General features: G+C 46.3%; 1 protein-coding gene across 2 annotated transcripts in view; it reads right to left on the reverse strand.

Moving 5' to 3' along the window:
- Positions 1–14,516, reverse strand: part of CTNNA1 (catenin alpha 1) — a 114,710-nt gene continuing 100,194 nt past the window's right edge. For both annotated transcript variants that reach the window (XM_080555287.1, XM_080555288.1), the window contains exons 14-18: positions 13,203–13,313; positions 11,484–11,665; positions 10,609–10,714; positions 4,155–4,289; positions 1–1,189 (exon numbers count right to left, since the gene is read on the reverse strand). In XM_080555287.1, coding sequence (XP_080411413.1) covers positions 902–1,189; positions 4,155–4,289; positions 10,609–10,714; positions 11,484–11,665; positions 13,203–13,313 — 822 coding nt within the window. In that variant the 3' untranslated portion in view covers positions 1–901. The remainder of the gene's footprint in view (positions 1,190–4,154; positions 4,290–10,608; positions 10,715–11,483; positions 11,666–13,202; positions 13,314–14,516) is intronic.

Here is a 14,516-nt window from a genome sequence, read left to right on the forward strand (position 1 = left end):
GGCTGGTAAAAGCAACTTTATTAGTGTCCCGCAGCAAAATACATTAGTAATTTGTAACCAGGCATTAAAATTCTCATCTCGTGTCATACAAAAGTAATCGGTTTCCTTTCATCACGCATCGAGTGTCTCACCAGATTGTCCCCCGCGAACACGAAAGCCCCAGCGCAGGGCCGCGGCGAGGCAGCCCGCGGGCGTGGGCTCAGGCTCAGGCTCAGGCTCGGGCTCTGGCAGGGAGCAGCAGCAACGCGTGGCACAGGCAGCACGAGGCTCCCCCAGGCCCGGTGCCCCTTTCCTCGCTCCCAGCCAAGGCCACCCGGGCTCCCCGGGGCCAGGCGAGCGCTTCTCCATGTGCTGGCCAGGCGTGAGCATGCGGCCAGGGCAGGGCCCCGCTAGCGCCCGCTGTGTTTTCATTCTCCTTTCAGCGTACAAAGCTTAGTCCCTCTCCATCCCCAGCAGGAATACACTAATACATACAATAATACTTTTTTTTCTTTTTTGAGTGAAAAGATCTAATTTTTCCCTCTTGATCACAACGAAAAACTGCAGTCTCCAAGCAGAATGATTCAACTATCAATGTTAACTGTTAGTGTTATTGTAAAACCCTCTTTGGTTATAGAATATTTTATTTAAAGCAAGATTATACAAAATAATTTTCAGCTAGAAATACACCCCTGAAATCTAAAAGCAATCTAAATTAACACACTCTTGTAGGCTGAAGCTATATTGAAAGGACTTATAATTTGAGTATTTCCCCACATGATCTAAACAAAGTTATCAAAATTATATTAAGTAAATACATTTTGAGGAATAGTAAACTTTTGAAAATCCTTAGAATATTAAAAGTAGAGTTCAGGAAGTAGCAGTAATGGGCTAAAGAAAAATAACCAACAGAGACACCTCTTTAAATACTCTCCATAGCCTTGAATTCACTGAGAGCCTGCACCGGGTTGACGTGTTTCTTCTGGGACGCTCTTTTGATCTTAGTTTGGGTCTCGTCTTGTTTCTCCCTCTTGACCAGGGGCTTCTTCTCTGGAGCCTTCATTTTCCAAGAGACGGCGGGAAGGTTGAGCGAAGCCATTCCCTGGGACTTCTGGTACTTGGTCGATGCCACGTAGGAAGCCTTCACGGTTTGCACCACGGCGTTCATCAGGTTCTTGGCTGCTTGGATCAGAGACATGGCACTGTCCACCTGCCGAACATCAACGTGAGAGTTACACACTGTTAAAGTGCACACACACGGTATTCCTCAACACGCCATGGTCCTGGGGTGCATTTTGTACGAGCAGTACAAGTGATTGGGCTTTCTTTTGAAATCTGAGCTTCCGACCTCGAGGCAGTCATTTTCTTTCGACACCACGCGGTGAGGACCTGCCTTGTGCCACCAGGAAATAAAAAGAGCAACATTTGCACATTATCTGTGCCTTTTCCATATTAACGGCAATTGAAAAGATTTGTATTCCGCTGTTTGCTTTTGTGACTAAGCTTTAACAGTAGCTTATTCTCTAATGAAATTAATAAAGTCGTGGTAATATCTTAATCACTGGTAATAAACATTTAAATCACCCTAGAATATTAAGTTGTATTAGAAAGGAAGGAATGTAATTGTCTCTTCAGGCCGAGGTGGTTCCTGATCGACAACAGCATTAAAATGAGAAAAAAAAGCTGCGCTTGCTGAAGCTGTAGTGTGTGGCAGCGCGACCAACGGGGAGGCTGGCAGCGGGGCGCAGGCAGGGGGAGATGAGGGTGCCAGCGCCCTGCTCTGGTGGGCGACAGCACCCGGTCACTGCCTCGGAGCGGAGAACCAGGTCCCAGCACGGCTCCGGCCGCCAGCGGGGGCTCTCCCAGCCTGCCCACGTTTCCCTCTTTTAACCAATAAACCTAACACGCATCGGCAGCCCAGGGAGTCAGGCGAGTGCCCAACCTCACTTCCCTGCAGCTCCATACCCTAAGCAGCAGCCTCCAATCACTCCCCCACTCACTGATTCTCCCGCTCGATGATTTATGACCCTGGCTGAAAAGCAGCCGAGCGCCAGCAGAGATGGCACGGAGAACTTCCAGCTGAGCCTGGCCACCAACCTCGTCGGGAGATTTGGGTCTAAATGCTTGCAGGCAAAGGGAAAGACTGCCTCCAGTCTCGGTCGGGGACATTTCAGTGCAGGAGGCGGGCTGGGTCCCGAATGCTGGTGGCCGCGGGTGCTGTGTCTGTGTGTGTTTGGTACCAACTCATCTGCCACACGCAAGATCAGGACCTGCAGCGTGCGAATGCCAAACAGTCTTTGGCAGGATTTCAGCATCTCTGCTCAGCTTACACAAGAACTCGGCTGCCTCCATGCATTTAAATTCCAGCACTGAATGCGTCTAAGGAAGATTCGGGGGAAGAACTTGAAGCCATGGCCTACCCGGCAGCAAAACCAATCGAGCAGGGGGGCGGTTGCTCTTTCATGGCGCTGGGACCTTCCCTTCCATCACGTTGTGTTCTGAGTGTGACAGGGGCAGATTTGATCTGTACCCTCCAGCAACCCAGTGTCATCTGCTTTCCCTGCCCCAGTCATCATGCTGGAAAACACTTTCATTGCATTTTACTAGTTCCATGATTCTTCACAGTGGGAAGAATCGTATTAAATGCAATGAAAGCAAGGAGGTGCTTTTCTAAACCAACTGCCAGATTGCTCAGGGTGCAAGCTCTCACTGCCTTGGTTATAGCTCTGCTTCCACAGAATGTTTGCTGCATCCAGATGGGGGAGGATGCCAACACTGGAGAGAATTTTACTTTTAGACAGCACTTTCAGAAGTCCCTGGATCAGCCTCCACAAGCAGGTCTTCACCTGATAATCTGACAGAGGCTTAGCACTACTACTGGCAGTATTCAGCCCCAGTGGACAGATTCGTGGAGAACAGATAAAACCAGGAGATTAGACTACAGATGCCAGCCTGTTCATATAACTAATTTATGGCAGAAGGGTATGTAAATTCTAAAGACACTGAATAACTGCAGTAAAACCCTGGAGTACATATTATTGCATAATGACACATCTACTACTTTGACAGCACAATGCCTTCAGCCTTGCAGATAATAGGACATCAGGCATGCAACAGAGCTGCAAAGCAACACATGTTGCAGTACATCTCATCGCTCAGCACCGCGGTGCTGGCAGCACGAGCGTGTGGGACTGGCAGGAGGTGCAGCAGACGCCCATCACCCCGCAAAGGAGCTCAGCTTATGGCAGCGTGGCTCACCGCTGCCTCTGCAGCTCCTTGGTGCAGACCTCCCTCAGCTACTGCTACTCCGAGCTCTACACCTTGGGCTTGTTTGTGGGGAGAAAGGTGCTGTAAGTTGAAGCATTGGAAGCATCTGAATGGCAGGGGGTGGTGACTTCTGCTTGATTTTAAGGATTCAGACAGCGATCTCGGACTACCAGCCCCTTCTGTCCCTTCTTTGAATTTCCTACCTCGGTCGTGACAAGGATGGGCAAAAGCACTGGAGGTCACACGTGACTGACTAGGGGCAAGGAAGAACATGCCAGGAGAAATTAAGAATTTAGCTCTGCTCTCCTCCCCACAGATAGCCCCAATATAGATTCCTCTTTGGAGAAAGCATTTCATGAAGTACAGTGAAAAAAAATATTTGCTAAGTAATGGCTAGAATAAGGAAGCAGGCTGGCCTACGGCAGCTTTCAGCTGTCATAAAACAGAGCAGCCACTAAAAATCCCTGCACTCTTCAGGGCAAAGCTATTTTGAAATATTAACATCTCTGGAGCATTACGGGACCCCAGCATGTTCCAAGGCTGTGCAGACACATGGGGTAGGTTTAGCTATGCTGATTAAAGTGATTTAACCTCACTGAAAGTGAAAAACAGTCTTAAAAAATGGGAGATCACACAGAGGTAAAGTGAATCTGTCCACACACACTGCTGAGTATGGAAACATGAAGTATTTTTCTGCATTTCTGTATTTCCCCCCTTTCAAACAGTAACAAAACCAATGAGGCAGGGCAGGCAGGATTACAAACTCGGCATGTACTAAAACTTTGACTGAAAGCCCTGAAATACCTTGCTGATATTCTGTAATATTTAGCAGAATAGCTTAGCCTGAAATAACTGTTACCCCTGGAGGAAAAACCGCATGAACCGGGCATGCTGCAGCTCCTACGTACCCCGGACACGACCAGCTCCCCGCCGAGGTTTTGCACTTCAGCCTTCACTTTGCTGCAGATGTTCAGCTGGTGGCAGTACAGGGCGATGCGCTGCAGGTAGGCGAGCAGGTCCTGCTTGCAGGCGGAGTCGGGGCACTGGAAGGAAAACCAAAGGTGAAGTTTCACTTGGTGATCGTGAGAACTGGAGCTGAAGTCACTCAGCGAGAAAGCAGCCAAGTGCATGCGGTAATGGTCCGGACAGCATTACGCTTTCTGTGGAGCTTTGGTTTCCAAAAGACAACCGAGCAATACACAGGCAAAGCTAAACGCATACAAACACCCACAAGCAATAAATACAGCCAGCGCAACCTGAGCTCCCTGCGAGGACACGGAGGGTGCCCAGCCCTCCCAGAGCAGGGTTACTGACGCCCAAAGTCCTTCCTGTACACGATGCAGGACACAGCAGCAATGATTTCACACCCAGATCTCAAACTGCGACTCACAGAAGTTACTACATCCAGCCTCAATTCCCAGTCTTAAGTACCTGAAGCTAGGAAATGATAAACCCACCAGTTACTTGATTATATCCTGCAAAATTGATATTTCCCTGCCTTCTGCTCCCATTCTGCAGCAGTGTGGGAACTAGATTCCTCACCAGGCACGAAATAAAATTTTTCAAGTGCACGCTGAAGCACTCAACCATACACACGACAGAATTCACTTTTCCAGCTTTGCAACTGAAACTACAGAGGTTCCAGGGGCTGCAGCGCAGCGCAGAGAGCTTCCTTCTCGGACCCAAACGAAGGACCGTCCCTTGCTTTGCAGCAGGATGATTAATGAGTCGGCCTCGCGCTGGGTTTCGAAACAAGAGGAGCCCAGCTGAGGGGCAGCTACAGTCCAAAACAGCTCTGCATGCCTAAGACCAAGAGGCGACAAGAAGCCTTTTGCCGCCCATGCCGGTCCCGCAGTCCCGTTACACGCGGCAGCGAGCACGGGGGCGAGCAGCGCTTGTCCTAGGGACAGCTGCCCACCTCAGGTCTGCTGGCACACTTGGGTGTGTGAAGGCTGGGGAATAAAGGACTGACGTGCCCTGAGCTCTGAAAAGCCTCTGCCCATCAGCCTCTTGCGCTGCTGATAAATGAACACAAGGGCGGCCGGCTCGGAGCCCCAGACACTGCCGGCTGTGCGCAGCAGTGCCCAGGACAACACGTTTTAAACCACTTTGGATGTATCCACGATGGCAGAAGCTACTGCAGTGGGTGCACGGGGTGTTGTGGTCTGGCAGGGTGCGCTCTCGTGTCCGCGGCAAGGCACACCACAACCGACAACTGTCACATTTCTGAGAAAAGCCGGCGGTTCAGGGCCAGGCATTGTGGCCACACACGAATGAATGCCTTCAGCTCCAGGTCAACGTGCTGTACGTGGCGCCGTGTCCCATGCACCACGCCTTACACCCAAACCTGGCCCCAAGCAGGTGGGGCTGGGGGCACTGCACTGCCAGCTCACGTGCCGGTTCCTCCTCTGGAACATCTCCTCGCATCGCCCCACCAGGCATTCACAGGTCCCCCTCCTCACAAGGCCAGTGCCGGACCCACAACGAGGCTTCGTTTTCTGCCCCAGGGCAGGCAGTACCGTGCCCAGCACCACTGCCACAGCAGAGCAGGAATCCAGGCAGCACTGACCAGGGGCAGGGCTAAGGCCAGCCCCCGCACCGATCTCCATCCTTCCCGGGTGGTCACGCTTCAACCAGAAACTCCTCGAGCTCTTGCATCAGGGTCTTTGTACACAACCCTTTGATCACCAAAGGCAGCCTTTCCAGGCTCTCACATACAAAATTCAAACACTTGTCCCTGGCCCCACAGCAGAGCCTGATGGCAAGCAGAGCACAGCGCCCTCAGTTTTTCCCCTCCAGGCTGTGCTGGCCAGGGCAGAAAGCCACAGAGCCGTGTGCTGGCTGAGGTCTGCCTGGCACTGCTTGCCCCAGAGCAGCACCAGGAACTCCGCAGAATAAGTGGCTGCAGTGATTTACCAGTGTCGGATGCGATAGGGACGGAAGAACCTTACTCTGAGCAGCACTCACTTCTTGCTTGCTCTCCCCACCAGACCAGATTCTGCTGAAATTCAGAGAGCTGAGCAGTCTGCAAGAGCTCTTCTATAAACACCCTCATTCACTGCAAAATCCCATCTCATCCACTACTCTCTGATGCAGTACAAGGCACCGTCAAATGAAGATTCATAAAGGACATGGTAGGCTTGGAAGAATAACCTTAAATGTGGCAGCAATTTACTACTCAATGCTTTGCTCGGAGTCAGGTTTATTGCCTACAACCCCACAGCCTCTCCTCACCTTTCAGAGAAAGCCAAAACCCAACCCCTGTGCTTCAGCAGCAGGGGCTGTCCCCAAATTCTCACCACGGACCTCCCGTTAGCTACAGCTCCGGCTCTACCAGATGGGTGCCGGAACCCAAGCTCCCCTGAACAAAAAGCCACAAAAGGAGAAGGCACCAGAGCAGACCCCTGTGCTGCAACAGTGCACAGGTGGCGTGACGTGAACCCAGCGCTGCCTTCCCACACCAAGTAACTGATCTGCTCTAGCAGCCTTTTAACTCTAAGAGCGAGGCATGTGTAGGTAATAAATGCATTTTCCAGGGCCTGAACAAGTGTTTTTTAAAGCCAAGACGGTATTTCAGCAGAGCAAAGACAAAACAGCTGTATTACATGTTGTATGGCAGCCTGCTGAGCCGTGATTTAAGGCAGCCCCGGCACACACACACACAATGCACCACCACGGGGCTGCTGGCGTGCTGCGACAGGCACATCGGGCTGCACAGCGCAGGCGGCGACGTGTGCGTAGCTTTGGGGGCATCTGAGCCCGTGTGAACACAGAGAGGCTGCAATCACCTTCTCACTCCCAAGGAAAGCTAATGAAAACACCTGAGGCGTCTGCAACTCGTTCCTTGGTACGTTGTTTCCATCAGTGAAGTGCAAACTGTGGGTAACAAAGCAGCAAAGTTTACAGGTTAATTTTTTAAGTTCATCAGTATTAGCCAGCAGTGCAGGATGTTTCAGAGGAAGTCCATAAACACTGCTGGCCAAAGAGCTAATGAAAAGCTGGAATTAGCATTTTGGAAAATGCTCTCCATCTCCCAAACAGCTCATCTAACAAAGCGGGCGAGTGGCACGGCCGTGGCTGGAATTGAATGCTGACAAATGCACAGTACGGCACGTCGGGAGGATCGCTGAACAACTCCAGGTGCTTTATGGGTTGTGAGTTTATGGAAAGCATTTAAGGGAAGGCACTTTCAAGGGAAGAGTCTGCTGCATGTTTACCAATGGCTGAAGAAGGCAACAAAACATTAGTGGGGGAAGTAAAAAATGGAATAGGAAATATTATTCAGCTGTATATATCAATGTGACATGACTTGGAAAACCACCTCCTGTACCGTGTGTGCTATTTCTATGAGCAGAACGGAGAATTCAGTTCAAAGACTGATGGTGTTTGAAAAGAGATATTACACTAGATAAAACACAACAACAAAAGGCACCTGTGTATGCCTGTATAATCCCTGTCTTCTGCATAGGAACACTCAGAAAAACACCCAAAAGGCAACAATTTCACCCCCGATTAACATGCTGCTTTACTGTGTTAACCTGTGACAGCCGCAGCCGCAAAAGCCAGCAGCCAGGGCGAGCTGGGAGGCTCCCACAGCACGGCACCGGCAGACAGCTGTGCTACAGCCAGAAACAAGCATGTGCTGGGGGCACCCCTAACAGCACCACCCTGTAAAGAAGCCCAAGGAGGACACGAGATGTCTGTGAGCAGGTGTTTTGCATCCTGCTCCCCCCCGATGGCAGACCTCGCCGAGACGCTGCTACAGCCTCGGCGCTGGCTGCTGGCAAAGCTGTGCTGGCTGCTCCCCTTCACACCCAGGAGCTGTCCTTGACCCTCAGCAAATGCACGTACACATTCACATCCCACCACCCGGCTGAGCTTCTGCAGAAGCAGAACCACCTTCTTCCTCCCTTTGTGCGAAGAAAAAGGGCAGGGAGGGACAGAAGAGCTCTCCGACGGTGTCTGCTTCCTGCACGCAGCACAGAGGCTCCGTCCCCACACCTGGTGGCTGTAAGGGAGCAACCGCAGAGACTTCCTCACTGCATTTAGGGTATGAATGTCACTGTGACACTATGCAGCAGCTGGGCCTGGCACTGCTCGGCTGTAGGCGCCGAGAGAAGGCGTGCAGGGGGGGCAGCTCTTGCTGCAGGCCGGGCAGTGGCAGCGGTACCAGCGGTGGAGCAGGACAGCATGAGCTGGCACCCAGTGCGTGTCCCCACGCCAGCCTCTGTCCCCAGGCCAGCCTCCGTGCTTACTGACCCGCAGGAGGCTGCTGGAGCCCTTTGCTGGGACAGGAGACACGGGGCAGCCTCTCAGCTCCACCCCAATTCTCTTATCAGGTAACTGGTAGCAACCTCCCACTGCTATCAAAGAGCAAAAGCAATGTTTTTTTTCGCTTTGTGAGTATTTCAACATTGAACGAAATACATGACGAATCGCTGTCTTGCTGGAAATCATTTTCATTTGTGTTGTACTCATAACTTCTTAACATTCTCCCATTCAAAACAAGCAGACTGCTATTTTGAGTGAAAGATGGAATACCTTTGGGGAAATTTGCAGGCTGATGGCTAGACACTTCTCAGCAGACGTGAAATACCTTGTGTAATAGCTTTTATGGTTTCAAAGGAAATGTGTCGTAAAACTGCCTGACAGCACAAGTTAGGAGTTCCTGACACGCGAACACGAGGGGTCATGATTCACCCGGTGTCACGTGGTTAGCAGGACCCGAAAACACCTCCATTTGTTAAAACCCTGTATTAGGCACAGGAAGGCATTAGTGCTCCACCAGAACGGTCGTACTGTAAGTCCTCTGTGGCTGTCAGACAGGTCTACATTAACAGATTGCTACAAGTTTCTAAAGAGTATGTAAGCATATCTAATGAAATATGCAGGCTGAAAGTATTAGTAGGGGATGGAGCTGGGAAAAAAAAGCTATATTCTTGTCAAAATGACTAACTGTACACTCCTGCTCGTATTTATCTTCAAACCTGTGCTTAATCTTTTATATTTGTAAGGACTTTATGTCTACTAAAAGCAACCATTTAGCTCCCCTTCTATCTTTTGGCATGGCTCAGTGCAGAAAACCGTACATCAAGTTTGCATAAAACACACGAATTAAAAACAAAAAGCATTGTAAACCTTCAGCGTAAGATCTCCTGAGATCTATAACACAAACTGTTCCTTGCTTCATTTACCTAAGGTAGCAGTGACACCTGATTCTCCCAGAAATATGGTTGTCAAAATGCTGTAGCAAGGAGATCCATTTTAAAAACCACTTTTCAATTTTACCTCCTCATCAAACACTTCACCGCATCATTAATACATTCGGGTGAACACAACATCCTCTGGATGCAACGCTTAAGAAAGATCTGCATTATGAAGATTTACTTCCAAAGTGAGACAGCTTTAGTTGAAACCTTGTATTATGAATTTACATTCAAAGAAAGACTGAAACGCAAGCAAGAGCTGTACAAAAGATGGTTCATAGTCAGTCGGTTATGATCTCAGACTTAACCTACTTGCATTTCAGGGTCTCCCTTGCAGGCAGAGCATTATTACTAATGCTGATGTCTCTCTGCAATTTGGGTGTGGACTGAGACCAAAGGCGCTTTTGCTCGGCCCAACCCAGTTTCTGAAGTGGCACAGGACAGGCAGATGCATTACATAAAACCCCCAGCTAGCCATACTCCGACCTAGAGAACTCTTCTCAAACACCCTGGTGCATACAGCACAACAACGTGCACAACAGCCTGGGACAGTGTAGCATATGCTCAGGTCACTACAAAGCCTTGCTTTAAGTCTCCATCAGCTCTGACTAGACAATAAAAATACACCAGAGAGCTTTGACAATCTGATCATTCGGTCTACAGGGCATTTAAAAATTGTTTAATATTATAAAGCTGCCTCAGAAATAATATTAAGGGTTGTGCAATAAGACACATGTAATAATTACAGTATTGCCTACACAGCCTTGCCATTGCTTTGGAAAGTACTCGGGCATATTCTGAGCATGACAAAAGCAGCATGAATTTAGTTTCGGTCCTGTTCAGTTAGAGAAACTGGCCTAGATACTATGTGACATGAAGCAGTGTTGTCAGATTGCTACCTTAAAATGGTAGGTGTTTGATTTAAGCCAGGGAGCTGCTAGTTTCATTGCTGGACATGTTTAACATTTTGCACTGCTTAGGGTGGCAGGAGAACAGCTAGAAAGACTATCAAACAACTCTGAACAATCAGTTTAAAAAATAAAACAAAAAAACTCAAAACTAACCATATATTCTTGTATTCACCATGTCTGCAGTACTGAAAGATCTCCTATTGCTCATTTGTGCTGGAGGGTTATGAAAATGAATTGTGACTTACATGGTCAGCAATAGTCCGTCCCAGCTTGTCCATCCTTGACCCAGCCTCTGCAATCTTCTTGGCTGCACTAATCACATCTGATGTATTTTTTAGCGGACCTTTACCTCTGCAAAACAGAACAGAGTCTACCTCCTAGCACCAGAAAAGCAGAAAAATGAACAATATACTGCTGTTTCTACTCCATATTATACTGGCAGTACACCCGACTGTGCGAAGGAGGTTGCACAGCAATAGGCAGGTCACAGGTGTGACCATTACAGCATCCTCATTTTCCAGTCAGTTCCCACCCCTCCACCCCACCCCCAGTCTCTCACCATGTTCAGATTAAATCTAGGAATAAAAACAACTTAAATTTTACTGTTTCGAGCAACCTAATTATGATGAGAGATAACATTTTACAAGACAGATTTGTAATTTGCATGGAATGCAACATCAAGTTTAAAAAATAGTGTTGTATGAAGTCTAGTAAATGGATTTCAAAAGGCATCAAAAAAACACTCTTTCTTTTGCAAATCACTGTACTAGGAACTATTTCTGTAGTATAGCAATATCAAGAAGCCCATAGAATTTAATGTTTTAAAGAACTGAGCAAATATATATATATACTCTTTGGGACAAAAATCACCCTTAAGGAAGAAAGAATGGCAGGAAATAACCGCTATGTATCTATAGATCAATTTAAACAGTTATTACCACCCAGTCACTGCATAGTAATGCATCTCCCAAGTTAATACACAGGCTTTAATAGGGTAACATTTAAATGAAATTATAAGAAGTAAGACTCTTAAGAGTACTTGCAAAATACTTCACTGAAGGATCACCATCTCAGCCAATGCTGAGAGACGGTGGTGTGTGCACAAACTAAAAAGACTCACCTGGTGAAGTCTGTCATCTCCATCATAATCATACACATTTGTTTTGCCAGAACAATTATATCATTACCGCTGTCATCCCATTTTGATACTTCAGCATCCAATTTACTCTTTTCTTCCTGGAAGCTTGCTACTTGCTCAGCAATCTTAGCTTTTTGCTCTTGAGGGAGCTGAGCCATGATAGCCTGAAAGAGAGAGTTTTCTCACATTTCCTTCTCCAGCTGCTTGTAGAAGGCTTCTTGGAACATTTCACTAATAACCAATTTAAGTCATGTAGATGGGGGGATAAAATTTTAATAGCAACCCTCTACCTAGAGGGTTTACAGAACTATTTCCTTCCATTTCGAACACCAAGTTTATGCTGTACGCATTACTACCAGCACCAGAGAAGAAAAAGTGCCCAGAAAGACAAGTTGACATCTGAAACATGGGCACTACATAGTAAAAAAATGTGCAAGTTTGCCACGTGTTGCTATCCCTCAAAGAAAAACTGCACGAAGAGGAGGGACTTGTCTTTTCTATAAAATTTAAGAGTTTTAAAAGCAAGATCCACTTGGGTATCTTTCAGTGTTGGAATGCACAAAAGAAACATTATGAATCTCTTTCCTGCAAAACGCTAGAAATGCTATTTAGAAGCATGCACGCTGAGGAAAGAGTAAGTGAAAATAAAGAATATGTGCTTACTCCTGAATAAAATCTATTACACCAGGTTTACAGCCTGTGTAAGTCTCAATGCCCTTGCCTTCTTAAATACTAGGGGCCTTCATGCCTCCAGGAGCACACGAAAAGGAGTCTTAGGATGAAAAAGCATCTGGCAGCTGCGGTACTAAAAGGTAAATTAGAAATGTCTGCATTTAAATAGAAGGGGGAAGAGGGATATAGGAATAGAGTGCTTGCCCAAGGAAGGAGAGCATAAAAACCACTCTGAGTTAGTGCAATTCCAAAGCCAATGTGGCAGAAGTTTGATAAATAAGGCCTCACTACTCCTTGGCTGGTTTCAGACCAAAAGAGCCTTCTCGAAAATCTTTCATGGCACTTTCGCCAAGAGGATAAAATTGTTATTGATCCAGAAAGGAACATGTGAAATAAAAACAATACGTAAGGCCTGTTTTTCCCTCAATGTACCAATTTAAAGTTTTAATCTATTAATGATTATATATTGCATATCAATGCTTTCATTTTTAACAGTCATAGGGAATGTGGTTAGTTTAAATTATTTCATTTTCAAGCTGCTTCGAACATCATCTTGATTAAATGCTCAGTGGCCAAACACATGCGTAAGAAGACATTTTGTTAAAAATGCCTTAACTGTGAAGTTACCTACTTCTTGCCCACAAATTCAGTATTTGCCTGTTGTAAAAAAATGTTTGTACAATGGAATTATTTGCCCCATATCTCCCCGCAGAAACTCACTTGCCTAACTAAATGGCAGTGCCTACTACAATGTCTGATGCCAAAGTATCAAGTAGTTCATCGATTTTAAAAGGATTTTGATCTTTCAGAACATTCAAGATAAAATGAAAACGCCTGCGATGTCCATGAGACCAACACTGCTACATTTCCCTTAAACTCCTTTTCAGAAGACAATTAGAAACAAAGAATGTCTGTTTTCTGATCCGATGTTTTCACCAAAGAAGGTAAAATAAGTTGGATTTTCAAGGCAAGCTAAATTGTTTCTTGAAGGTGGGACACGCTTTTGTAATACTCAAATTTCTTCCTTACCCTTGCACTTTGTCCAGCAATGAGCTGATCATCTTCGGTCTGAATGCTCGTTCTGCTTCGGACATCAAAATCCTCAGTCTCAAAGTCAGAATCATCCAGCTCTTCAGGAGTCTGAGGAAAGATAAATTCAGTAAGAGTCAAACAACAGATTAAATGGCTCTAAAAAGCAAAGAGAGAATGGAAATAAGTTACTGAAAAAAAAAAATTATTCAGTGTTTTCATCAAAAAGGTAAATTAGTACCATACCCAGCTTATCACCATGTGTGACTACATACACGTGACTGCTCAGGTTAAACATGATAGGGATCCCCAAAATTACTGACCAGTAACTAAACATCTGACATTTGTCAGAGGATACTAATGCACTCAGGAGTTGAAAGACACACACACACAAAAAGCCTTTACAAAATGAATCTCACCATTTGTGACTTGGTTAACAGTAAAAGCCTCACCTGACATTCTGAAGCTAAAATTACATATAACTTCAAGCCCTGATTCACAACCACAGATGTCTTCTTTAGCACAATTATGAATCAAAGCATCGACTGAATTAACAACAGACAAAATGTATCGAAATTTATTCTTATCCCCCAGGAAAAGCTTAAAATTTTTAGCTAGTAAGGGCCAGCTTTTATGCTGTAGGCTAAACTCATCTGACCTAGTTCCTGCTTGCCTAGAATTTATTTTTGTTACTGCCAGTCTACAGCTGGCAAAAATTTTATAAAGCTTATCAGTTCAAACAGCATGTTTGTTAAAATACTACATCTTTGCCTAGAGTGGCACTTCATGACAATTTTGCAGAGCTGGATCAACAAAGAACTTCACTGATAAATGCAATGAGCTGTGATTAATAGACAAGATGCAAATAAAGTCCCTGTTCTTCCGATTTCTTTCCTATGATTTGATTTTTATAAACTTGTTTTCCAATACAGACATCTTGCAATACACTTAAAATAAAGATAGTTACACAAAACAATTGCCAAAAAGCGAAGGTGGCTGACTATGCTGACAACCAAGACCTAGAGAATTTCAGCCCGCAGCTCCTTTCCACGCCTTTAATAGAGTATATCCACAAAATCAGAGTAAGGACATATACTAATGAGTAGATCAGTGTGTCAGAATTTAAAAAAAAAGTTAAAAACCAAAACAAAACTATTCTGCTGCATCTTTAGAGAAATGCTTACAGTATTCAAGCCCCTTCTCTTCCCATCTATCCCACAGCCAAGGGCAAAAACTGCTCTGGGGGCTGACGGAAGATTGCCTGGGCATCAGGGAGAAAAGAGCTTTATTTCAATAACCTACAGGTACAGTAAG

Source organism: Anser brachyrhynchus (genome assembly GCF_964034855.1).
Source record: "Anser brachyrhynchus genome assembly, chromosome: 14".
Taxonomy (NCBI): Eukaryota; Metazoa; Chordata; class Aves; order Anseriformes; family Anatidae; genus Anser; species Anser brachyrhynchus.